This window comes from Carassius gibelio, chromosome B12, assembly GCF_023724105.1.
Source record: "Carassius gibelio isolate Cgi1373 ecotype wild population from Czech Republic chromosome B12, carGib1.2-hapl.c, whole genome shotgun sequence".
Taxonomy (NCBI): Eukaryota; Metazoa; Chordata; class Actinopteri; order Cypriniformes; family Cyprinidae; genus Carassius; species Carassius gibelio.
The window spans coordinates 11,840,986-11,868,407 of NC_068407.1; the positions used below are offsets into that span (position 1 = coordinate 11,840,986).

A 27,422-nucleotide genomic window follows, 5' to 3' on the forward strand; every position below is an offset into this window, starting at 1 on the left:
CTGAAATGCCTGTATTGAAACATTTTGATATGGACTTCTACATTAATTGTTCCCTCCTGAAGGAATGACCTGCCCAATTCAATCATTTTCAGAAAAAGGCTGAAAATACATGCTTTTTAATCTTTATTTAAGTCTAGCACTCTCTAGTCTATTTCTATTCTAACTACTTGTTTTATTTTAAAAGGAAAGGAGCATTTAACACTAGCATTCTTTCTCTATTATTTCTGCTTATTTTCTTATTTATTATAAAAAATGACCTTCTAACACAAGCACAATCTATTCTTTCTCTGTTCTATTGACTTGTTTTATTTATTTATTTTTAAATACTCTAACACTAGCATTCCCTGTTCTTTTTCTATTATATCTTCTTGATTTATTTGTATTTATTCTAAAAACCAAACAAGCAAACAAACAAAAAAACTTGTTACGTATGCTACGTTGGGCGAAGCCCCGCCTCCTGCCCCGTCTACTGCCCTCTTTTTGGAAAACTGACCAAAATAGTTTTTTTATTCATATAATTAGATTTTATATTTATATCAATTATAATAAATCAATAAATAAATGTTACAGTGCAAAAAAATCCAAGTGTACGGAGACACTCACCCTACGCTGCATGGGCACATCAATACAGCGTAATTTTTGTCACACTGTGCAGCAATAATTACTATTATTTTCATTATTGTAAGGGGTAGGTTAAGGGTGTGTAGGTGTAGAGTTAATAAAACACGATCAAATTTAGGCGACGATACGCGACGTCATATGTGTGCGACACATTTGTCTAACTTACTACAGCAGCCTCCTGTCAAGCATGCGAAAGTTGTTTTGATTCTCACATGTGAGGTTTCTGGCAAATATGAGTAAAATAGTGGATGATGCCGTGGATAGTGGCGGAATAGAAGTTATTATTCAGAATGAAATGGACAAAACTGCACCACGGTGTCCACATGGTATGAGATCAATTATACGTTTATTGCTGCTGTGTCAATAGTCTTATTCTAAAATGTAATTAATACCATATGTTTTCATCGACACGTGCTTTTCCCAGGACCCGCTCTGTTGTTCGAGAAAACTGGCTTTGGAGAAGAGAAAGGAAGGAGGTTTTACGCGTGCTCTGCTTGTCGGGACAGAAAAGACTGCAACTTTTTTCAGTGGGCAGACGAAAAGGTTAACTAGGACTAGCATTGTATTTATTGTATTACCAATTTTAATGTAACAGTTTACAACGTTTTTTTTTTTTTATTAAATACTACAAGCAAACTTATATTTGAAAAAATATATAAGACGAATATATTAAATCCTGTAAAGCCTGACATGAAATAATGAAAATAATAATACATGAAAAACAATAAGTGTAATACAGCTTTGATATTTTTTTTCTGCGCAAAATATATATATCATAGGCAAAAATTTTACCGTGATTTACAAAAAACAGCCACTGAAATGTTATTCGGTGTAACCATAACAATCTTGTTATCTTGTTTACCACAAGAATCAGTTCACAACATATTAAAGACTAATTAGTTTTACCCCAAATACTACTTAATTGTAATTTTAAATTTTTAAACTATGCCACAATCCCATTTTGGCCATTTGCCAGGAATACATTTTCAATGCATTACAATTTAGTATGCTCACTTCTTCTTTTATATACTTTAATATGTATAGGTCAGAATAAGTAAGTTGTTTAAAATTTTACATAAACATACATTTTACAATGGATGACAATGGAACATTATTTCACCCACATTTTGACATTTTATTCTCCCAAATCTCAATTGAAACCATAAAAGTACACATTTTACTTGCATTTAATGTGTTGTCTATGTATATAAAAACACTTTTGTAAAAATGTATTTTGATGTGGACATTAAAATATCTTTGACCCTTATACAAATCTAAAAGTTATGAAAGAAAAAACGTTTTTTTTGTATCAATCTGGCAACAGAAGACTCATAGTAGATTGTGTACACCAGGTTTTTCAGCAAGGTTTAGAATATTGTGTACCAAATATAATACAGTAAGCTTTATAGGGTTAATAAAATAATCTAAAACATATGACAGCTGAACACAAGCATGTGAGACATAAAACAACAAAAATAAAACCTTAATCAAACAAGACAAAAAACATATGTATACATACTACATGTATACATACTAGTTTTTCATTCACTTTATGCATTTAATTTATGCTTCAGATATCTGAGGCAAGGATTCTTGCCAGAGAAGATCAAAACCGCTCCAAGATGCCTCCTTTCAGTCATCGGGAATACAGCTCTAGGTAAACTCCTCATCAAATCAAATACCGGCATGTCTGTTTACAGAAAGAGGAAATGACTGAAAATTGAAACAAAAACATACTGAAACTGAAAAATAGTATCAGAGATACTATGACTCAACAAAACCTTTCATATGTGTACGTTTGTTTCTTCTTCAGATTTAGAGAGTTTGTTTCTCTCCCGCTGGAGAAGAGAAGGTTCTGTGTGGACTGTCAGCTGCTGATTCTTCCCGAGGAACGAGCAAATCATGCGAAACACAAGGCCCTTTCTGAGGACACCACAGTGCAGCGATTGAAAAGGCCCAGTCTACTTCTGTGTCCTCTAGATAACAAGAAGAGTAATGCACAGTATCTGTTTGCGGATCGGAGCTGTCATTTCCTCCTGGACATGCTCTTGGGGTTAGGCTTCCAGAAAATTCTCTGTGTTGGGACACCACGGTAAGTGTAAGCAGTTAATGCTATACTCATTTCTATATTATAAAAATCTTAAAGTGTGTGCAGTTGTTTTCCTATCAGTAAATGCCTTTCCACACTGAGCATGATGCGAAAAAGCGAAGCAAAACGCCTTCTGCTAATTCACGCCTTCACGCTAGGAGGCGCCAACCAACAAAACATTTTTCCTCAGATATGTATCTCGTAAATGGATTTAACATCATCCACTGCTCAATAAACAGCGTTAAATTAAGATAAACAAGGTTCTACACCAGAACCAAATTATCTGCAATGCTTATAAGAATAGGCTATATATTATACAGGCTAAAATATAATTAGAAGTACAGTTCGAATCAAGCTACACTTGAAAATGTATGTAATTATTACTGTATTTACTTACCCTCTTTAAACCACCATGGAGTGCTTGTAATACTGTAACTTCCAATTTTGGTCTATAGTTGATTTTGATTAATAGGCAGACACATGCACTCTTTGTATGTTTAATAACGGTACAATGCTAATATTTATCATAAACAATTTATTGCTATAAAAATACCATGAGATGCGTACAAAACACATACAAGAAAATATTTTGTCATAATCATGTTTATTTGGTTTCATATTTCATATGTAGAAAAAGAGTGAACACGCTTTGACTCATAACACTCGCGCATGTGGCAGGAAACGGACAGTGCTCTACAGATCACATAATTCAGTGGTCAATTAAAAGAAATTTTATTCTACATAAAGAACAACGATAAAAAGAACTCCGCATCCACTCTCTTCTCTTATCGGGGATACTCTTCTTCTGTTTGTTTACAATGGTTTTCGAAACAGCGCCACCACTTTGCCTCGTAGTGCAACAGCAGCTGCTCTGGTCATGTGATCCTAGCTCAAATCTTATTGGACAACCCATGCTTTGCAAAATGAAAAGATTTGTCGGACTGCTTCGAAAAAAAGCTTTGCATTTTTGGTGCGCGGTCTATGTAAAAGCATCCATATAAATATTTTTAAATTTTTTATTTCAGCGCGTCATCTCGTCCGATATTCATTTTGCTTTTTCGCGCTCATTGTGGAATTTCAAAGGCCTATTGGCAAAATATGCTATGTGTACAATCGATAACATATCTCCATTCTCCCCATTTTAACTTTATAATTGAAGATTCTCTTTTACACATTGACAGATTACATGAGGTGATTAAGTTGCGGAATATGGAGGGCAAGAGTCCGAAAATGAAGAGTTTATTGCTGGATATTGATTACAGGTAAACACAATACAACATAATTTGGTTCGTGACACCTCCAGGAAAAGGCGGGAAAGGGGGCGAGGCCATACTGTACTGCTTTAGAGAAAAGGGAGGTACACGCAAAAAATCTATTCATATATGAATCGCAATTCTGTCTTCAAACGATTCTAACGGATTCACAAGTTTCAAAATCAATGTTCTAAAGCAGCGGTTCTCAAACCTGTTCCTCCCCTTGCTCTGCATCTCTCTCTCTCTCTCTCTCTCTCACTCTCTCTCAGCTTAGCTACAGCAATGAATGTAACAATTATACACTTATTTTCACTTAGCTATGGGAAGCATTAAACATCAATGTGCATGCAGTTGCCATACTTTATTAAAACTTTATTCAGGATAAAACCATGTGTTAAAAGCTAACATAAGCAGTAGCATTTACAAATAACAGTGTGTCTAAAAGTACAAGAAAACAACAAACAAAAAACATTGGCCTACCATTACAAGCTGAGCTTGCACAGGTTCTGCACGATCCTCTTCAATAATATCCTCTGCTTCTCAATCAGGCTCAAACTGATAAAAGATATTAACGAAGCCACTGTTTACAATACAAACTGAGCACATGCCGCTGAGGTTAGGGGCGAGATGTTTATTCGTGCGCCAGAGGCAGTTTAGCCAATCAGAACAAACTGGGTTAGCTAACCAATCAGAGCATATCACCTATTTCTGAGGGAGGGGCTTCAAATTATAAGGTAATGATCAGGGTTTTTTTTTTTTTTCTTTTTTTTAAATGAAGCATTAACACATGTTAGACTGCACCCCATAAACACAATCAAGCCTAGAAAAAAAAAAACAGTGAACCACCCCCTTAAACAACATGTACTTACTATATGGTTAGGGTTTGGTTTAGGGTTACTTGAATGTAATTATGCATGATGTTATTGTTATTAATTAATGTTGTTATAATAGTAAGTACATGTAACAAGGAAACCTTAAAATAAAGTGTTACCCATAATTCTTTGCAAATAAAAGGTTAAATAACCACATAGACTGAATTAAATTGTTAAGAGGGTACACCAGACTTTTTGAGTATTTTATGTGGAATTTATTTTTATTTATTAGTATATACTACACTCTATTTTAATTTTTTTTTTTTTGCATAAGGTAGAAAAGTTGACCATTCCTCCAGTTTACCTTGATAACCTTTGCTTTTTTGGTACAAGACATAGGCTTATATATTATATGCTTGCACTATTAATAACTGTTAGTGCTCATAAAGATTGCCCTTTATCTAAGAAATATAATATACGTTACCGTTCAAACATTTTGAGTCTTTTAAAGAAATTAACGATATTATTCATTAAAGATTAAATAGATCAAAAGTGTCAGTAATGTTCTAAAACAATGTTACAAAAGATCTCTGCTTGAAATAAATACTGTTTATTAATTTTATTGTTTTTATTATGGCTAATAATAACTAAAGACTGAGATCGCATATTTCCATATGATCATGGCCTTTGTCTTTGGGTGAATAAAAGCGGAAGGCAGGGTAGAGAGGCTCAGTAAACTGATGATGTGCTCTTTCAAACACAGCGTTTTGCACTGCTGAAAACTCTTGTAGCGTTCTCATAGTCTCAGCATCATAAAACACCAGACGGCCCTTCTGATACTTTACAAACACCCCTATTCTGTTGGGTGCTGCTCGAGCTGCTGTGACGGGTAGTGCCACATGCCGATCGTTGTGCCAGGCCATGAGATGCCCATTCTGAAACTCAAGACTCCACGAGCACCTGTTCCTTCCGAGCTTGGCACCTTTGTCCCGTCCTCTCCTCTGTAGGCTGCCATAAGCCACGCCCACAGCCCATGATGGACAGCAGTGCACATCTACCTCCCAGTAGTGCTGCCCAGATGTGATAGCAGCAGAGCCCAAGGCGCAGTATAACTGATCAAACCTCAGAGGCTCATTGGGAACGCAGCGATCCTCTGAGGAAAGGCACAGGCCCCGTCCTTCTGAGCTCAGCTTGATCTGTTTGTGACAGCTCTGTTTGTCAATCGACACATTGAAGGAGTCTGTCAAGATCAAATGCAAGAATATTCAGAAACACCTAATTTACTTACAGCATATTTTGAACACTTCTTGTTGTCCATTAGCTAATCCTTTCAATACATCATGATATATGGAATATATAATACAGTCTAAAAAATTATGCACAGAACACATAAATTATCTATATTTTTAAACACCGTATGTATGATATACATTACTGTTCAACAGTTTGAGATCAGTGTGTATATATATTTATATATATATATATATATATATATATACATACCTATTTTCTTCTGAAATATTATAACAATTGTAATATATTTGGAAATGTATTTTATTCCTGAGATGGAAAGCTGAATATTCTTAATTATATTAAAATATTAAATATTTCTTAATTATTAACATTTCTGGGGAGAAAAATAATTAAATTTTCTTCAACATTCTTTGATAAATTGAAAGAAAATAATTAATTATATATTTGAAATATAAATTTTGTACAATTATAAATGCCCCTACTGTCACTTTTGGTATATATATATATATATATATATATATATATATATATATAATTTATTTTTAATCCTACTGACCCCAAACTTTTGAACCGTGTGTGTGTGCGTGTGTGTGTATATATATACACACACGCGCACACGCACATGATATGTATAATATATTTTAAAATATATATATTTAGAGGATATATTTAGCATTAACTTGATTTATGGGTTTTAGGGGCTGATAGTGTTTTGTACCCAGAAGCAGGTTCTTTCGTTGGAGCTGGGCTTTCAGATCTTTTGAGATGTTCCTAAGAACCTTCATGAGCTTATGGATCCTTTCTTCATTCATTTTTATCTCCCCTTCAGCTGGGTCCAGTTTCTTACGACAGCTAGCCAATCTAGTTAAATATACATCAGAATCAAACGTACAGCATGTTTGCTATCGAACAGAACATGGTAAGGCATGTTGTTTTGATAATTTATATCTATTCATGAAATGGTAAAATATGGCCTTACGTAAAATCCTCAGGAAATGGCTGAAAGGAGAGGGAACATGCAGAAGAGAATATATGTGATCCATACATTTTATTACAACGACATGAAATGCATGTTTTATCCTTGATGGTTACCTGCTTCATGGACTCTGCTGGGCTCTGTTGAGCTGATTGAATAGCACTGATGTGTTTCTGCAGGAGACTGAGGTGTTGATTCCAGTCTTGAAGGATTCGGTTTAGTTTACTGCTGGTCTCCCGGCGGTCTTGCTCGATCATGTCCAGAACAGCCTTCTCATCCTCCTGCAGAGCCATATGTAGCTCCTCGAAGCACTCCTGTACCTGCTGCTTCATGGCCTCTGAGCTCATCTTCAGCAGAGATGGAGGATTCATTAGTTATTTAATTTCAACAATAGTTCTCTGTCAAGCAGACATTCAGTATAGTTTCTGGGCTTTTTTTTTTTTTTTTTATTCAAAAGATACTTTTTTCTTGCTTCTGGTCAAGCCCTTCATGCCAAGCAGCAGTCATACAGATCACTTTTTACCATCAAATTAAATTCCCAAAAGGGTTTTGCTTACATTCAGGTTTGCTTGCCGCTTTTTAATTGATTCCAGATGGGACTCTGTTTTTTTCCTCTCCTTCTTCAAGTCATCCAACCAGACTGGCAGCTGTTTACATGATATTTTTGAATTATATATTTATTTACTGCACACTACTACTCAAAGGTTTGGGGTCAGTAAGATATATGTATATATATATATATATATTAATAAATTAGTATGTTTATTCACCAATGGTGCATTTAACTGATTAAATACATAATACAATACAAATTATATTTGTATATTACAGCTTTTATTAACACTGATAATAAGAAAATTTGCTGAGCAGAAATCGGCATATTAGAGTGATTTCTAAAGGATCATATGACACAGATGACTGAAGTAATAGCTGCTGGAAATTCAACTTTGGCATCACAGAAATAAATAAATAAAAATGAAACAGTTACTTCAAATTGTAATAACATTTCACAATATAATTGTTTTCACGGATACACTTGTTTTCAATTTCACTTGTATACAGTGATACACGGTGAGCATAAATAAAAATTCACCAACCCCAAATTTTTGAATATTAATGAAAGTCTTAAACTTGCTTTTCATTGTTGGAGCACATGTTCAAACTCAACAACAACCATAAGAGTATTCCTAGAGAAGATTTCTGGCATGACCACATTCTTATGTTTTATTTGTCTAGCAGGTTAGAAAATCTGTCATTACCTCGGAGGGTTTCGGAGAGTTGGCTCCAGTTCTCCTGATCAGTTTTGGAGAGCGTGGGAAGGGCTGGGTAACTTGTGTCCCTGAACGAGCCTCGGTTACCAGACAGAAGGAACTTATTTCCTCTGATAAAGGCCGAAAGTCTTCCTCTGCCATCTGTCCAAGTCTCCTCTGAGCCAATGTGAAAAAAAAACATCACAAACATCACTCTAGTAGCTTTTAGTGATCATTGTGTCAATAAACTGTATACAGCTGTAGAATAAGTAAAAATGTAGAAAATGCTCTAAATTAGCTGGTTTTCTCAGAGGACTTTGAAACTAGTTTCTTCTGACTTCTTGCTAATGCATAAAATGTCGGAGCAAGCCAAGCCTTTCCTAGAACACACAGAATGCCTAAAGTTGCATTTCTATCTCCATAGCCCAAAGCAAGGAACTGAACATTTGAATCGTAACCGTACTTTCGAGCAGCTTGCACGTCTATCTTAACATTGGCACAATATCAAGTCACACAGTTCTTTGTACAGTTGTGTTCTTTGTAACTAAAATATGTAATAACATAACTTACCTAATAGATGGATAAGAGAATTAGTCAATGTGTTTAGTTGTCGTCTTCCTGCAAGCACTGCTATGTTCGTCTGTGGAATGTGGTAAAAAAAGGTGTGCAGCCCCTTTTAACAAGTCAAAGCCTGTGTGTGCACACTTTTGCAATGTTTTATATCTAGCAGGACTATGTCTGCTCAATTCCAGACTTGTTGACCTGCTGCAGGGTTTGGAAGTAGCAGCAGATTGAGGTTTTTATTTAGCTGTTCTGAAATGCATGTTGACACTTGCATTGCATGCATTTTGCAAGCATCAACCCCTTTATTTTTTCGCCCTCTTAGGTACTGTCAGTTTTACGGGCAGGATGAGTTCTGCCGCTATAATATGTTCAACCATCACTTTTTTGATGATGAGGTAAAAGAAGAAAAAAAAACCCTCCTTTGACGTCAAATGTGGTCAACTGTAGTACATTCTGATAAGTCATCATACGCTGTTTTGCAGGAAGCGGTCACGTTTTTTCAAGGCTTTCTGCGTGAGGAGGAAGGAGCCAAGGTAGTCATGATAACAGACCCCCCATTCGGAGGCCTAGTGAAGCCCCTAGCCAACAGTTTCTCTCAGATGTCAATCACCTGGAGAATTCAGAATAAAGGTTTGAGGAACAGCATGCTTTACTAAGCCATAAGAGGACTTACTTTGGATGACTTGCACTTGTGTATGTTTTACTTTCAAAGAAATTGCATTAATGCATTTTCAACAGTTTACCAAAAAAGTCAAATTCTGCCATTATCCACTCAACTTCCATTTGACTTTCAGTGAGTTTTTTTCTTCAGAGGAAGACGAAAGTAAAAATTGTGTTCGCTGATCTCACACAAAGCTATCAAATTACTTATTTGCATACTTGAAACCCTCAGTTTCCATCCATTTCCTGTAATTACATTGAAAGGAGAGACCAGCACAATTGCACAATTTTTCCTTTTATATTCAATGGAAGAAATAATGTCATACAGGTTTGGAACGGCATGAGTGTGAGCAAGTGACTCAGACACTTAATAATATGCTATCAATCTTATTAGTCGTTGTTGATTTTTAGTAAGCGATGCAGGTCAGATGCCAATGATCTGGATCTTCCCTTACTTCTTTGAGTCCCGTATCCTGGAGTGTTTTCCCTCCTTCTCTATGCTGGATTACCAGGTATTATAGGAATATTGTCTTATAAAGATGTTAATAAATATAAGAATACATTTACAGGGTATTATAGTCCGGTCTTATACTTCATTCTCAGGTTGATTATGATAACCATCCTCTATATAAACACGGAAAGACAGGCCGTAAGCAGTCACCTGTTCGACTTTTCACCAATCTGAGCCCCAAAGATATCGCTCTACCAGAGGATGAAGGTTACAGGTGCACAAAAATAATGCATTTCTGAGTTTTTGATTTGAAAGAGATACATAAAAAAGTCGTAAAAATGCTTTTGTTTTTAAAATAGTTAGCAAACGTTACAAATAAGCAATGACTATCAAAATACATGTATTGAGTATGAGTGTATTTTATTTGGTTTTGTAATTTTTTAAAGGGATTTGTGAGAGAAAACCAATTTGTAAAAAAAAATAATAATAATACAAGTAGTTATAAATGCTGTTATAAACTGCTTTAAGGTGGTTAAACATTTACACCTTTTTTTTTTCAATCCTTCTCAGATTTTGCAGTGTTTGTGAGAGGTATGTGTCAGCAGGAAACAAACACTGCCCAAAGTGTGACACGTGCCCATCTAAGGTGAATGCTCATTTCTTAGTCAGTGTATGAAAATAGATGTAGATTAACTGACATTTACTTATTTCTCTCACAGGATGGGCGAGAATGGAAGCACTGTGATGAATGTGGACGGTGTGTGAAGCCTTGTAAGCAGATTTGTATTCATTTAAACTGATGTTTCCTAATGTGTTTTTCTCACTCTCTTACCACTTTCTTTCTGCTTTTATTCTCTCTCCAGCATGGCGTCATTGTTCCTCATGTGGTCACTGTGCTCTCCCTGATCACCCTTGTGGTCAGAGCCAAACTGGCTGTTTCAACTGCGGCAGCCAAAAACACAAACTTAGAGCCTGTCCTAAGAAACACAATAAACGGCGAGTATAAACCAGGGTTATTATAGGCAACTTAAACACACACAAAAAAAAGTTGCTTGAATTATATTAAACATTTACTGAAATAACACACAGACACACATATATATATATATATATATATATATATATATATATATATTAAATTAAATGTTCCCTCCTGGTGGAATGACCTCCCTAACTCACTCAGTCTTTATCCATCTTCAAGAATCGGCTTAAAACCCATCTCTTCCATCTTTATTTGACCCTCTAACTTTAGCACTCATTCTAATTCTATTCTTTAAAAAAATCTACCAGTAACTACCTTTCTAACATCTGTTTAATGACTAAATGTAATAAATGTAAATTGATGTACTGAAGTAACTAAAACTAAAATAGAAATGTAAAACTATATTGACATTAAGGACCTAAAAAATAAATAAATATAATACAAATGACAAAAACACAACATGCATATTCAGGAATATCACTTAATATGATGATTTCTGCACTCTCAGGTCTATTTAATACTAATGATTCTCTTACATGTTTTGCCAACAGACTGATTGTGCCGGGTGGCCGTGGTGCTCCAGGACTGTTAAAACACACTGCTGGCAAATCCACAACTAAGAACAAGAGGAGATGAACAGATACACGCACGGTGCATTACAGGATTTGTTTTGGCTGCTGAAAATTGCATCATGATAACAAACAGTGTGATCACAGAGTGTGAAACAGCTAACCTACATCTATACAAGAAGGTTGTTGTGTATGTACAGCCATAGTTGTCTTCTTGCATCCTGTTTTTTTGTCATATGCTCATCCTACACTGCAACTTTCTCAGTAAAATTGAAACGTTGTGTGAACAAACATCATCCTTTGTCTGGAGTAACGTTTCAGAGAAGTTTTGTTCCAGTTTATCTTTCTCAAACAGTGACAATCTGTGGATACAATCTTTGAATAAAACTACTGTATTACTGGAATGAATGTCATTTTTGGCACTTTTTCGATAGTCCACTTTAGACATTCTACTAACATAAGCTTTGCAACTACATGTCAACTAGCTATCATAAGAATAGTAGTAGATTGTCTGCTAAATATCTTCTAACACTTTATTTTCATGGGTCCACAACATACACACAACATACGGTCTACTTTACAAGTATACAACTTATTCTACAAACCCGATTCCAAAAAAGTTGGGACACTGTACAAATTATAGATAACATATCAAATGTTGAAAGTGAGACATTTTGAAATGGCATGCCAAATATTGGCTCATTTTGGATTTCATGAGAGCTACACATTCCAAAAAGTTGGGACAAATAGCAATTAGAGGCAAGAAAAATTAAATGTCCATATAAGGAACAACTGGAGGACCAATATGCAACTTATTAGGTCAATTGGCAACATGATTGTATATAAAAGAGCCTCTCAAGAGTGGCAGTGTCTCTCAGAAGTCAAGATGGGCAGAGGATCACCAATTCCCCCAATGCTGCAGCAAAAAATAGTGGAGCAATATGTTGATGCCATAAAATTTAAAATAATCTTATTTTTCCCCTTAAAATTATACATTTTCTCAGTTTAAACATTTGATATGTCATCTGTGTTGTATTCTGAATAAAGCATTGAAATTTGAAACTTCCAAATCATTGCATTCTGTTTTTATTCACAATTTGTAGTGTCCCAACTTTTTTCTCACCTAACATAATAGTTTACTCTGAGAATTAGTAGACATGTAGTTGCAAAGTTGCTTATAGTCTAAAGTGGACCATCGAAATAAAGTGTAACCCATTTCTGTATTTTTCAAAAATGACAAACTTGAGTTCTTGTAAAATATCATTTTTAATGTATTTAAAGAAAGGGGAACAAAAAAGCTGGAAACGATTTAAAACTATTAAAGGAACAATTAATTGCCAGTTCTCAGGAAATTCTGTGCTTCAGAATTTATGTGCTTTAACAAACCAAACAAAAGAGCATTTGGAGTGAAAATTAAAATACAGTAGTCTTGTAGTTATCCAGTGATTATGGAGGCAGCCAAAGTCAAGTCAAGATGCTCAGCACCTAGTGTACATTTTAAGCTTAGTGTTATTAAAAAGAAAGAAACTTTAACATTGGTATTAAGCCTGTCCCATCAATACAGATTTTAATAAGTCACCTGACACATTTGTTAATGCTCAGCAATGCCAGAAATTCAAGTTATTAAAATAAATTAAAACCGAAACAATCATAATCCTAAACGCTCAATATTTAGGCCTCATAATCTGCGATGCTTCATAACCCATTGAGCTGCCATTCATTAATACTGCCCGTCACATGGGACTTTTTAGAGTCTGCCACTGTTCAGTTTTCTGTGGTGTCAATCCATGTCATTTTGCGACAATAGTAGTTATATTCACAGTTTGGTTAACAAGGTAAACTATATATGTTCAACATATAGAAGATATAAAGATATTTACAACTTCTTAAGCCTCTTCAGAATCATGATTATGCTTGGAAAGCTCCACAATTTATACAGTTATCCTAGGCTGCATTTTACACTGCAGGTCTTGATGGCCAAATCCGATGATTTTTGACGACATGCTTACTTTTTATAAAAGTGACCCGTATCCAATTTTTGCATTTACACTATACACTGCTGAAACTACCAAACGTAGACGTTCTGACACGGAAAAGGAAGTAAAACAGCACGAAATACAATGGATGCAGATGCAAATAAAATTATACAGTGTTTTGCTTTCCACAATATTTTGAAAAGTCAACAAAAAAGAAAATCAGCAAAACATTGGTCTCGTACGGCTGAGAAAAAAAGAGGAGAGCCCTTGTTGCCTATAATAAGTCATGTGATCTCAGTTGGTGGTGTCCACCTGAGTTGACGTCACTTTTTTAATGAAGTACGACTCGCACTTACTGGGGAATATCCGATTTATCTGGCACACACAAATGCACGTATCTGATTCATATCCAATTTATTACCGCATATGAATTAGGCCTGATCTGAGAAAATCGGAATCCATGCGTTTTTTTCCTGCTTACACGTTCACCGGTCAGATCCGATCTGTGCCACATGAGAGGAAAAAATTGGAATTGGGTCACTTGAACCATGCAGTGTAAATGGGGCCTTAGTTTTCCATCTTTAGGTCAGGCTCACTTCTCTAAACTGTCCTTTAGTAGTTGGCGGAGGCACTTGTCAGTCATGCTCTTAGTCTTCTATCATTCCATGGCGTATGGAGAAGGCGATAAGTCGTTTGTACATAGCGCTGAGAAATACGATTGCAACTAGCACTATGCCACATATGACAATGAAAGCCCATCGGGGTCCCCAGTTGGTGTAGACCTGAGAGACAAACACAGGCCCGAGGGTCCGCGCACCACTTCCTGATGCTGTCAGCCAGCCCATGTAAACCCCCTGAATTCACACACAATTGGGGAAGAGAATAAATAACATTCATTTGAACTAATCACCATGTTACTTTAATGAGATATTTGAAATTTCAAAAGAAAAGTGTTTTACCTGTGGTTTGGGGCCAAGTATCTTTGAGTATAAAGTGTAGGACATTACGTTGCATGTGGGATACCCCACTCCAATCAGGATGTCTGAGGTAATGTACTGTGCCAGGTTGATTACAGGGGTAAACAAGCACCAGGCCTGTTGGTATGGGCATCCAGTGGGCTCCAGAGACGTGTTTGAGGATTGAGTGGGTGCCAGTCTAGTGTTATTCTGAATGTCTGTTTATGGGGATAATATTGGTTTAATATACACTGAATTCTACTGTAATATACAGTACATTAGCAATCAAAAGCGTGGGGTTTTGTTTTTAGAAGAGCTTCATATGCTCACCAAGGATGCATTTATTAAATCAAATGTACAGTATTAATTTCATCATTTTAAATAACTGTTTTCTATTTTAATATATTTTAAAATGTCATTTATCCTTATGATTGCATAGTTGAATTTCCAGCAGATATTACTCCGTCACAAGATCTTTTTAATATGCTGATTTTAGAAACTGTTGAAAACATTCATGCTGCTTGATACTTTTGCAGAAACCGGGATAAAGGAAAAGCATTACTTAGTATTTAATTGAATTCTTGGTTACAATTTATTTTAAGGTGCCTTAGTTACAGTGTTACTATACACTTAAGTACTGAGTAATATTATTGAAAAAAATACTTACCACGTGGTTAGGTTTAGAAATAGGGTTTGGTTTAGGTTTAGTTGCATGTTATCATGCATAATTTACTGTTATTACTGCAGCAAGTACCGTAAATATAACATGTGACATTGTATTGTAACATAAAGTGTCATTTTACCCGCACCTTTGATCTATTTAATGCATCCTTTCAGAATAAAAAATGATTTATTTAAAACACTTTTTCAAAAGTTAAGTATATTGCTACTTTAATAATAAAATAACTTGCAAACCAGCTTTGCGGAGTTATTTGGAAACTGTACCTGCCCACTGTATTTTAGGATATTGATTTCCCCATGGCAACAAGATAAAGAAACCCACAAATATGAAAATCAAGCCTCCAAGTAGCAGTGGGCGATCTCCTACCCTGAAAAAAAAAACACAACCAAAAAAAACATTTTATCTGAGATCTGATCAGTCAGTCAGCAAATCGAGCAATGAGGAAGTAGTGTTTTCAAAAACTGCTAACATCTATTATATGTGTTGGGTACAGCAGGGGGAAAAATGCAAGCAACACAAAGATTTCCTAAGATGACTAAGAGGTTTCATGGCACCATAAGCTTGTGATGTGTCAGACTGAAGTAAAAAAGCAGGTCTAAATATTCTAAATAAGTTCTTCAAAACATTTCAAACACAATGAGATACTGCAAAAGAGGAACAGCAATTACGGTACAAAAAAAAAATTCCAATAACCAAAATCAAAACATTTTTTACCGTGCCGAGACCACTTTTACAACCACGAACACGAGGATGGACTCAAAGCCAATGGCAGCCAATATGATACCATTGTACGAAACAGCTTCTTTCCTCGTCCATGAAAACATGTCCATTGATAAAGGAGTAGATATACTGAAGGGAAAAAAAAAATCACACATGAATATGTAATAATCAGAAAAGAAAATGAGTCTAGATTAGAATCAAACCACTTACGTTTCAAACACAGCAAAAATGAAGAGAATGACAAAGAAAAGGACATTAGATGTGAACACTGCGATCTGGTCGATATCACCTTCTGCCTCAGGAGCCACATCTACTTGCTCTAAAGACACAAAGACAAAGCACTGGGTAAAATAGACTATACAGCGACACCACTATAATTATTTAAACCATAAAATAAATATCTTACCCTCTGAGGTGTAGTTAATTGCACGGATATCATTTCCATGGTCATCCACAAAGTGCTCTCTAAATCATGTAAAACATTTTCAATTCTATGCAGTGCTTAATTCAAGTAGTCAAATGATGTAAGCTTTAGGTCAAACCTGAAATTTAACATTTAAGTGTTCATGTATTTAGCTATTACCAAATGCTATAAAATACAGAGGTTAAACCATTACCTCAAGACTAATATAACCAGCAGAATGTTAATGATGCCGAAGAAGGCTGCCAACAGTGCTGGAGCAGTGTACATATTAACCCAAAGCTGGATGACATTCACATTGACGCCAGTCTCTCCAATGAATGCCAAAGCAGCTTGCAGGGCTGAGAAATGAATGCAATCAATATCTTATAAAAAGTTAATGATTAAAAAAACACTATCAAGATAAGTTGAGAACAATTACTGTTCTTGCAGACCGTTTTCAGTTCAAACGCATTCTTGCGACTAGCATGCTTTTATTGCCTTCACACAAACCTGGGCCGAGTATGAAGCCGAGAGCCTGGCAGGCACTCATGTTTGCCATTGCACAGGTTCTTTCCCTCAGGGAAGTGGCACTAGCCACATAGGACCTCACAACTGCTACATTACCTACAGGACAGGATAAAGGAGCTTAACAATGCATCTAGATAAAAATAAGATTAAGATAAGGAAGAAGTCTCTTCTGCTCATAGGCTGCAGTTATTTGATCAAAAATACAGTAAAAATTGTAATATTCTAAAATAGAATATAAAATTAGAAATTAAAATAATTTATTTAAAATAGATTCTTGTAACATTATCAATAGTCTTCGCTATCAATTTAATGCATCCTTGCTGAAGGAAAGTATTAATTTCTTAATGTGTGAGATGTGTATAAGTTTACCTGCTCCAATGCCCACAAATGTACGAGCCAAAAGCATGTGAATTTTTTTGTGTGAGGAAGGTAGGTAGACATAGGCGTAGTAAATGTTAGCAGAGACGTTGATGAATATAGAGCAGACTAGAGGCTCTCGTCGAGGCCTGTGGTTGGACCACAATCCAAAGAGGGGTGAGGCCACCATCTGACCCAAACTATATGCAGCAACAACCCATCCCAAGAAACTGGCATCTGCACTTTTATCAATCTAAAAAAGAATTATATAGAGCATGACTGATGGATTTACAAGACAGTCACTGAGTAACAATACTTGATAAATTTCTGAGCAATTGCCTTCAGTGAACCGAGCAATCTCAACAAAAACTTTTTTAATAAACCCTATGTTTTAATAAATTTAAATAAAATAATATTTGGAATGCATTTTAAATGTATGTGTTATACTTATTTGACTCACTGAAATGCAAATCAATTTCTAACATTTATGTAATGTGTTTTTTGATTGGTATTTTGTCTCTGTCCCTTTAAAATAAACCTACCATAAAAAAAAAAATTTACTTTGTAAATGGGCAAAGCTACAGTATAAGCTCTAATCAAAACAAACAAAAAAAACTTCTGAAATGTTTTACATAATGAATCTAGAATGTACGAGTTTCACTTTTTGAAATACGATGCCAAAAAAACAATATTCTATTTTACAGAATCGAAAACCTCTACAGATTTTAGACAACATTTAAGATTCTCAGGGAATAGGTTTCATTTGATGCATTTAAGAATTTTTGGCACACTTTCTTGGAAATGAAACGCACATATACCCACTTCCCTCTTTCACTTCTAGTTTGATCATCAAGCTTAGCTCAAGGAATCATACTCTGCACAGTATTTATAGAACGGCCATTCTAATGAACATTCACTTCACTCAAATCTCAGCTGCACAGAAAACACTTTGTTCCTGTAAATCAAGCAGTAGAACATGATGCTGTGAAACAACAAGGTCATGAGTTTGATTACCAAGAAATTCATCAGCTTACAAAAATGCACAGCCTGACTATTATGTAATAAAGTGTGTGTAAATGCAAATGCACTTACTTTCTTCAAATAGGGCCATATGGAAGTAATGACAATACTAAAACCTAAGGGGAAAAAAACAATGCAATCAGTGAAACATATTACACGCAAGTACTTTATACTATACAAGCAATGCACAAACATTAATTTATATATCTATTGTAATTACAACAGCTGTACAGAGAGATTCTATCTTGTTTTACAAATTTTTATGATGTTTACAGGCATAAAATGTTGGATCACATTGCACAGTGTACATTTAAACATGGCGTGTCCTGATATTGCACAAACATCCTGCAGTTTACAGCAGGTTTTCAGATTTGAAATGAATGCATGAATGCATGATGGATGCATGTTTGTTCACTGAACCGGACAGCACAATACATCTGCACAGCAGTATTTACCGTAATCTGATAAGTAACACAGTCAAAGCAGGAATAATTTTATGAGAGAGTAAGAATGTGTTTCTTACCAACGCTGCTAAGGAACATAGTGAAATACATGACCCTGATGGACCTCCACCGGCTTCTGTCTGCATCGCCACCACTTTCAGAGGAAAAGACACAGTTTATTAACATTCATGGTCATGGATATATAAATAACAATCTTAGCTCTTGATGGTATACACTTAAGTATATTTAATTACAATGATTTCATGCATTATGGATGTTATGTGTGTAGTATGACAGCAGCTCATGATTGATATAACATTCATATATTCACTTCACTGTTTCACACCTAAACTTTCACACTGGCTCGACTTAATCTATTTTGAACTTATCATGTTGAGCATTAGTGACAGAAATCCCCTTGTGACTCAACACACACAGGCAACATTGTTAGATCGTTCGAGCTAAATATTTCAATTCAGACATTCCATAACAGAAAATAAAATCAGACCAGCCAGACTGCGAAATTGCAAATGCAGTTATCAAAATTTACCTTGTATTTTCGCCTCTGAGAAGCGGAGTGTTTTCGTCAGATTCCACAAGAGACATTATTAGAGATTAAGCAGCTTGCGAAAATGAAACGAAGATAGGTCAGTTCTTTACATTGACATGCTCTTTATAATTAAGTTAACTTGACTGAAAACTGTCTAGATTTGCACAACAGATATCTCGAAAACGCATTCAGGTCTTTGTATAATATACCCATTTTAGCTGTTATAGGCACAGTAGTGTTAAGAATAATTCGGCGTTATTTCAAGAGCAGTCTAAAGTCCATTGGTGTTGTTGTTTCAACGCAATCTTGTATCATTTGAAGGATCGTGGTCACACGTGAGCTGTGACAAACACAACCGCGAATTACAAATTTCAAAATAAAGGTCCCCAAAGTCCCTTCTCTTGTCTTGTCTTGTCTTCTTTCTTGTTTTTTTTTATTTATTCCTGTGATGACATACCTAGTTGAATTTTCGGCAGCCATTAACAATATTGCATATTAAAAATGTAATTATCTCAGACTGAAGTGTTAACAGGAGCCATCAACATCACCCTCTCATTTTCCATCAAGAGACATTTTGAGGGTCACTGGCCCAAACCAAAAAAGAAGGGGCACAAGGAGGATGGATGCTTGTTAATACAAATCATCCAATTGTTACAAATATACTATTAAAAGAGAAATCAGCACAATCTGTTATAACTGACTTTATTGTAGATGTTTTGATAAGATTGTCTCTCCCTCAACTCTCTGAGCCCGCTTCTGCCACAACCTCAATTGAAGTTAGGGGAGAGTGGGGTAAGTTGAGCCAGTGGGTAAGTTGACCCACCCCTTGTATCTTGGCAACTGTACACTTTTACTGTCATGTGACGATGTATTTTGGTACCACCCATCATTTCTGCCAGACTGTGAAAAGGAGAAACACATTGGGGAAATGGAAGGCACCACAGCCGTAGCCAGAGTTTGAAAATTAGCATGGTCTGGGTGGAAATTGTGCTATAATAACCACTCATTATACACTAAACACTTTAAAAGAGACAGATATGTAGATGTTTGTGAAAGATGTTTTCCCTGTTTTGGAGGAATGAGCATTGTTAAATTATATCACATTGCACCAATTTAGGTCAGGGCTATATAATTTATCAGTTGTTTATTATTCATTCAGCAATACATAGGCCTATTACTGTTATAGTTTTCATTATTAACCATTGTTATTTAAATTATCTTTTGTCTAGTGCTCTTATGAATACTGTTGGCACGACTTCGACTTTGTGAAAATGTAACTACAATATGAAGTAGCATAGACGTAAGATACTCGTTCTTCAGATCTCTGCACTAGTGTTATATGCTACTGTTTTGATAGCGCTGATACATTTATTGACAGATAATATCATGATGTGTTTTCTTACTGAATGTGGTATCCTGTCAGTAATAATATGTCTGTGGGCTCTTGTGATTACTATCAGTTCAAGTTCTGGCAGTGTTGCAAGATATTGGTATGAAAACTAATGCAAATAAATAAATACAAATATCTTTCCACCTGTAGTCACTAACGGCCAACAAACACTCTGTTTAGTCTGTTTTTAGGAAGACTACAAATTTGGTGTTCAGAAACAAACAATTAAATATTGAAATTTAAACTTCATTTGGTTGGTTTTATGTTGTTAAAGTGAACTTTAAGAAAAGAAATATGACTGTCTGTAAAAGGAAATTATTAAATTAGTTTTTAAATTATTTATTTCACATGTTTGAATCAGATTCAGTCGGATGGTCATTTACCTGGGACCTGGGGCAAACTGAGCCACAGGAGCATTGAGGGAACAAATTAGTAAATCGTGCACATGATTTAGCCTAATATTTTTTCCTGCATGTCATGTGCGGGGCTCCGTAGGATAGGATAGACACTTTCTTTCATCTTGAGGACCACATTAGTAAAAGATGGCTAATCTTACCCCACTCTCGCCTATAAGTATTATACATTTTATTTAATATTTTACAGCATAAATCTATATTATATACTAATGAACAACTAATTTAGAACATTTTTACTATTTTTAAACTATTTATAGGACTACTATTAATATGGTTTTAATAAAATATGAGTTAAAATATGTTATAGATTACTAGTATCAAGACAAGTGATTATAATGAGAAATATAATTAATTACAAGGATTAAAGTGTGACAAACTGCTAAATATTCTATATGATGATTTACCTGCTGGCTTATTGGAGCTTTGTATTCATGTTTGCCATGTTGAACTGCATTTAGCAGCCTCCCAGTCTTCTTTTGTGTGAAGGCTTTTTTTTTCTACAAAGTGTGCCAACAACAGCAAAATTGGTGTTATCTATATTAGATCTGATAGAGTACAATAATTTTAGTAGACATTCTAATTCTAAGAACATGGATATTTTGTACAAGTTGTTAGCGCTTTTAGAAGGCAGAGTCATTACCGACAAAACAAATGACCAACTAATTACTAATTCAGCAGATCAACCACTGACTAATGTGGATCGCAATGCATCTAAATGGTAATGCAACGAACTTCGGGGACTGTGGTTTGAAATGAGCACAGAAATGAGCACAGCTGCAAATGTGCAGTTCGAAGAATATCTAGCACAATGGTTTTTTTTGTTGTTGTTTTTTTCACAAAGAACACATCTATTTAGCAGATCAGACACTGTACCTATTTAATATGATGTTTTAAACACGTTTGGTGCAGAAGTTTATAATCCATAAATCCATCACCCGCTGGTCTGGTTTCATTTGTAGGTGATCCGGATTCAGTGCTAAGACTTACATTCCATTTGGGAAATCCAATATATCCTTTTTAAATTCTTTATGAGATTTGTTTCACTATTTTCAAATTCAACTTTCAAATGTAACACTATTTCAAACATATCCATTAAGATAATTGTGGGTGGGACTAACAGAAACTGTCCAATCATTATTTTGACAAGCGTATGGTAAGCACCTATAGGAAGAGGAAAAATTAATAAACTACCTGTAATTGACCATGAAAAGTCACATTAAATATATTTTAAAGCACATATATGAAGTTATAGTGAAACTACAAATTTTTAATTATTATCTTTTGATAAATAACATTAATCTGTAAAATTACTAGGTTCTCACTGGGTGGGCCACAGCTGAAAGTGGGTGGACCATGGCCCACCCGGGCCCACCCATAGCTTCACCACTGGTTTCCACTCTCCAGAGAGCGGCACACAGATTGTGAGTGAGGCTGTGGAGAGGGCTGGAAACACAGAGCGGATTGGTGGAATCAGCAGATCTTTAGTGGAGCGGTAACAGACAGCTTTGAGCTGGGGTGATGAGGGGAATGGGGAGAGGGGCAACCAAGCCAATAAGGGCAAAGGGGCCTCCCCCCTGTGCATGGCCCTGAGTACGTACATACTTGAAAATGTATGAAAAATGTCAGTTTTGTCAATATTTAGAGGCACATTGTTGTATAATCTTCCAAAAATGTATGACATGTATTTGTCTTTTCCTGGGATGTAGTAAAGGATTAGTAGTAGTGTTCTCTGGTGAAGTGCTGTAGACCAGCTCCACAAAACCTGTGACCTTTAAGCACCAAATACCCCACCTATGATGGTAAAACTAATAATTTTCCAAGGAAAAGTCAATTCCAAGGATTTGGATCAAGATCTGATCCAGTACTGACTAGTTTCCCAACCTGCTGTAGTGTTGGTGAAATATGTTTGACAAGATATCAACCAATGCAATCAGCACAGTTCTATAATTAAACATTACAATCTGCCACTGGATTAATGACAATAACATTTGCATGTTGACCAAGTGGTGAATAAAATGTCAAGAGCAGGATGAATAAACATTGAGCGGGATTTTTGTGAAAGTGATAGTAATAGTGACAGTTGACAGACAAATAATTTACAACGTTTTAGGAATAGAAATTATGAACAAGCTGAACAGGACTAAATAGGTGCATCTGGAATCTTCAGAGCAGGGGTGTCAAATATGGATAATATAAAATAAATAAAACATTACTTTGAAAATTACATAACGTGTATTTCCTACAACATTTAAAGTGGAACATAAGTGATGCTAGCTGCATTGTAACTGATGCTTGTGTGGCAAGGCTACTTGTGTTTTTTAACATTACCAAAAGAAGAAAGTTAACCTGAAAGGCGGCTACTGTACTTCAAAGGGTATACGTTTTGTGAGGTCATTGCCAACCAGCATGTTTAATCGCAAACCCATTTTGTAATGTAAAAGTTTGCAGTATTAAACAACAATATGAGATGCATTGAAGCTTGGAATGGAAAACGTTTTCTACTGTAATATCATAATTGTAGTTATAACAAAATTGTTTATCTAGATGTTATTGTATAATATATATATACATATATATATACATATATATATATATATATATATATATATATATATATACGTATACATATACATATACATATACATATATGTGTGTGTATATATATATATATATATATATATATATATATATATATATATATATATATATATATATATATATATATATACACCTTTTTAATTAGCTAGCATCATATGTTCCTTTCAATTATATTGTAGTTTGTAGGGTTAATATTAATGCTATTGTAAGCAAACTAATGTTTAAGAATTTGGCCCACACAAGGGGACAATTGATCTGATCCGACTATCAACCATAAATGAGTTTGACACCCCCTGCTTTAGGGAACGGTCCCACTGCAGGGAACTGAAGACACATGTGAAGATGGTGATGATGTAAAAAGGTGTGAGAGCAGCAGCAGTATTTCGGTGAGTGAGAAAAGGATGAACCATGCAGACGAAACAATGACCCAGTTTACTTTTTATCCCCTGGATCTACTTACTTGTGTGAAGTGGCTTTCTCAGCTGTGACCCAAGTCTAAACCAAGCAAAGGAACAAACTCAAACAGTCTTGTTACAGCAGTGGCATCACTGTCATGAAAACTGTATCATGGCAATCTTAAGTTCCATCAGAACACCACATCAGTTCATTGTTACTGTAGTAGAATTGTGGTAACTTAGTATTAGTCACAAATGTAATAAAAAAATTATTTGGATTTTGAAAAGATTGTGAAGGCTTCTAAGACGGTTAAATTAAAATTTTATATTAATTTACTGTGGATTTAGAGTAGTAGCAACAGGCTACTTGAAGTGGTTGTTGGCATTATGTATTTGTTGTGCATCATCAGCACCACCCAGCGTAACAAACGAAAATGAATAATATCACAACAAACCTTTTCATGAACATCAGAGTCGTGTCTTTTCGTTCCCTGTGCTCCATTCCGGACACAATCGGTTTTATTGGCGTCTACAAGAAGCAAAATCGTTTGGTAAGATATGATTATAGAAAATATTTAATTAACAAATTCACTAAGAAGACGGGTAATATAAATTGTGTACAAAAACAATGAGGAACATATACCGTTATATTTAGCAGAAGCAATAAGTTTGACATTCCACTAAATGCCCCGCCCTCCCGGTTGAAAGAGAGGATTTGATTGGTTATACCACTGTGCTGACAGTCTGTTTGCCCAATCCTATCTGACTGTTTCCGGGGGGAGCTACTGTAAAAAAATGTCAGGTCTCATGTTTGTAGGGAGAGTGTGGATTTTTTTAAACAAATAAAACAAGCATTTCCTCAGTCATTTGGGGGATACTTTTTAAAGAAAACCTGAAGAGTTTATTTTGCAATATTCTTTACATTGCTTTTCAAAGGCGTATTTGCCAGTGATAGACAATGATGAAGCAATATTTTAACTATCCCAGTTAGGATTTTCACTCTGTCCAGCTGCCTTCTGTGGATAGATTTAGAAGAAAAGAAAGAAGGATGCCCCCTTGGTAATAAAAAAATATTTTAAGAATGACTTTTTTTAATAAAAGGTGAACTGTCAAATAAAGACTGTTCAGTTTGACTTAAATTATATGTGTGTTCTCAGTTCAACAGTGCAGTGCAATAAAAAGACATATGGTGACCTGTATTTTATGTTTTATTAATAGGCTACATATGTAGAATCAGCCAGAGCTACTATAAAAACATTTGAATAGACATTATTCACACATTAACAGTGATACAATAAATATTGTGTAGTTATCTTATTGATGGTTGCAGGATGAACAGAGATAAAACGCATTAAATATTTGTGTCAAAACACATACTGTTACTTGCATACATTAACGTAGACAAGCATGGATACATTTTTATAATCATTATACAAATGAATAAAGAGATACATAAGTGTAGCAATCATTTTGAGGAAATAATTGTAATCTTTACTCTGTAGTTCAATAGCTCTCATTGAGGTCCAGCCCACAACTCTGTTGACTGATCTAAATCAAAAGGTCGCTATTAAGAGTAGCTTTTTATTTGACTCCATTGAATCATTTGTTAAGGTATCAATGTTCAAACAGAAGCAAAGAATGAAAGATTATCTTTTAAACCTGATCTGTTGTTAAAAGCGACTGTGCTGTTTAGGAGACCATACGCTTATAACTCCCCTGCCATCAAGCAGGGCAAAGAAAGGGTACAGCTTCTCACGAAAGTGTCCCGTAAAGGTGTAGATGTGTGATTTGTTCTCTGCATTGTAGAAGGAAATCTGCCCTTCCTCGTAATCGATGTATATTCCCATCCTTGGGGGCACAAGCAGCATTGGCAGTGCTGTTTCGGGATTGGTGCATGCGAAAAACTGACGTGTGCTACGCCACAGGACCCAATAACCAGTTGAGGGATTCATTGGAAAGCGGCCATGCCTCTTTGAGGATGCAGTTGTCACTCCAACTTTCCAATAACCATTGTTTGCAAATTCCACTTCCCAGTAATGACGTCCACTCATGTAGCCCTCCCAGCCTAGGACGCAGGGCAAGCTGTCAAATCGCTGAGGGCTGTAAGGCAGACTGGCCTCTGTTTGGCCCTCCTGAACTTTCTTGTGGTCATCAGAGAGCTGCAGCCAAGCTTGGTTGGTCATGGGATCAAGAGTCACATCAGCTGTTTGAGAGAAGAACGTGAGGGCATTAGGACTGATGCATTTAACACTTTTTTTGTTAATGCTGGAGTGAAGGGTTTTTGGGGGGAAAGATCAAATTTAAAAGATATGTAAACTTACCTCCTGCACTGACAATCCAGTTCCAGACTGAAAAAAAAGAGAACAATATTGAGTTTTGAGTTTAGACACCACATTTTAATACTCTACTATGAAAGTTAATCATCATGACAGCTAGACCATCACACTCCCATGGCAAATTGTAGCTATAGACTCTTTTCAGAATGATAACACATTATCATAGTTATTAACCTCATAAATCTGGCAATTTTTTTTCATATTTTCATTTTATAAATTTACATTTATAACACTAACACAATTTCAGACAACTATTTAACTCAAATTAAAAAAAAATTTTCTTTTTACCCCAATCAATCTCTCTCAATTCTTTTTCTCTTTTGGAAAATCATAGAATGTAGTAGGCTGTTGTTTTTTTTAATATCTCAAATGTGCTCAACGGGGTCTAATAAAAGTTATAGTTACCTGAATTAGGGATGTATCGTGGCATGCCTGTTTGAAAAAAAAAAAAAAAACCCAGAACAAAATTACTGATATTCACAAGTATACTTTTCAACTTTATGCATATTTTCAGCTTTATTCATTTCATGTTAGGTTATGGTTTCGGATCCCTCACCAGCTTTCCAGGTGCGTTGCTTAGTTGAAAGCCACAGATGAGGAACCATGCCCTAAAATAAATATATAAAAACATGAATTAGCGGCAAGAAATTTTAATAAAGGAAAATTATGAGGTTAAAATGACATGATATGATGTATTTACAGACTTTGTTATTTGAAGTTGGGCCTGTCACCAAACTTTTACCGCACAGATAACATGTTGATCAAACCATTTTTCAAACCAAAAAGTCATGATTTTTTAAATCATAATTTTAGATTTCGGCACGAGACATAGCACTATTTCGGTAAAAAGCGATAACAGAGAGCGGTTACTAATGTGCCTTTTTTATATTTCTAAAAGGCTTGTTAAAAGAGTTCAAATGTAAGTTATGTAACATTGTAAACTATGCTTGATTCACCTAAATAAATTCATTTTTTCTTGTATTTTGTGTATCTTGCTTAATAATAAATGTTTGTCAGCAATATAATAATTTTTAAACACTAGATGAGAAAAAACATCCCAGCATCATGGGTAAAAACGTTTTACCCAACCAGCTGTGTCAAAATAACCCAGCATGTGTTCTGGGCAATATTTACCCAGCGCTGGGTTGCCAAATAACCAAAGTTGGGATGT

General features: G+C 35.3%; 4 protein-coding genes across 7 annotated transcripts in view; 1 reads left to right on the top strand and 3 right to left on the bottom strand.

Moving 5' to 3' along the window:
• Positions 1–757: 757 nt before the first annotated feature.
• On the top strand, positions 758–11,885 carry zcchc4 (zinc finger, CCHC domain containing 4). Its single transcript, XM_052570563.1, has 13 exons — positions 758–947; positions 1,046–1,164; positions 2,196–2,278; positions 2,435–2,713; positions 3,892–3,972; positions 9,142–9,214; positions 9,302–9,449; positions 9,891–9,991; positions 10,083–10,204; positions 10,501–10,576; positions 10,650–10,701; positions 10,794–10,926; positions 11,464–11,885. Exons 1-13 carry the CDS (start codon positions 854–856, stop codon positions 11,546–11,548), a joined length of 1,446 nt encoding a protein of 481 aa, XP_052426523.1. The 5' UTR covers positions 758–853; the 3' UTR covers positions 11,549–11,885.
• Positions 3,942–10,907, bottom strand: si:dkey-219e21.4 (tripartite motif-containing protein 14). 2 transcript variants are annotated; one of them, XM_052570566.1, is made up of 8 exons: positions 10,763–10,878; positions 8,826–8,895; positions 8,265–8,432; positions 7,563–7,652; positions 7,122–7,352; positions 7,009–7,028; positions 6,748–6,890; positions 3,942–6,015 (listed from the first exon to the last, which is right to left on the bottom strand). In XM_052570566.1, exons 3-8 carry the CDS (start codon positions 8,415–8,417, stop codon positions 5,423–5,425), a joined length of 1,230 nt encoding a protein of 409 aa, XP_052426526.1. In that variant the 5' UTR covers positions 8,418–8,432; positions 8,826–8,895; positions 10,763–10,878; the 3' UTR covers positions 3,942–5,422. The 2 variants fall into 2 exon arrangements, with proteins under 2 accessions (XP_052426526.1, XP_052426525.1); XM_052570565.1 differs by lacking the exon at positions 8,826–8,895 and having other exon boundaries at positions 10,763–10,907.
• Positions 11,886–12,728: 843 nt separating the features above from the next.
• Positions 12,729–24,422, bottom strand: LOC127969009 (major facilitator superfamily domain-containing protein 8). 3 transcript variants are annotated; one of them, XM_052570562.1, is made up of 13 exons: positions 24,371–24,422; positions 23,981–24,015; positions 18,647–18,720; positions 18,196–18,239; positions 17,116–17,356; positions 16,729–16,842; positions 16,433–16,577; positions 16,222–16,280; positions 16,026–16,134; positions 15,810–15,944; positions 15,359–15,462; positions 14,417–14,631; positions 12,729–14,311 (listed from the first exon to the last, which is right to left on the bottom strand). In XM_052570562.1, exons 3-13 carry the CDS (start codon positions 18,675–18,677, stop codon positions 14,105–14,107), a joined length of 1,404 nt encoding a protein of 467 aa, XP_052426522.1. In that variant the 5' UTR covers positions 18,678–18,720; positions 23,981–24,015; positions 24,371–24,422; the 3' UTR covers positions 12,729–14,104. The 3 variants fall into 3 exon arrangements, with proteins under 3 accessions (XP_052426522.1, XP_052426521.1, XP_052426520.1); XM_052570561.1 differs by lacking the exons at positions 23,981–24,015; positions 24,371–24,422 and adding exons at positions 19,117–19,189; positions 19,326–19,487; XM_052570560.1 differs by lacking the exons at positions 23,981–24,015; positions 24,371–24,422 and adding an exon at positions 19,117–19,486.
• A 683-nt stretch (positions 24,423–25,105) lies between these two features.
• Positions 25,106–27,422, bottom strand: part of LOC127969011 (E3 ubiquitin-protein ligase TRIM39-like) — a 5,664-nt gene continuing 3,347 nt past the window's right edge. The window contains exons 8-11 of the mRNA XM_052570564.1: positions 26,808–26,859; positions 26,657–26,683; positions 26,237–26,263; positions 25,106–26,118 (exon numbers count right to left, since the gene is read on the bottom strand). Of these exons, the coding sequence (XP_052426524.1) occupies positions 25,586–26,118; positions 26,237–26,263; positions 26,657–26,683; positions 26,808–26,859 (639 nt within the window). The 3' untranslated portion in view covers positions 25,106–25,585. The remainder of the gene's footprint in view (positions 26,119–26,236; positions 26,264–26,656; positions 26,684–26,807; positions 26,860–27,422) is intronic.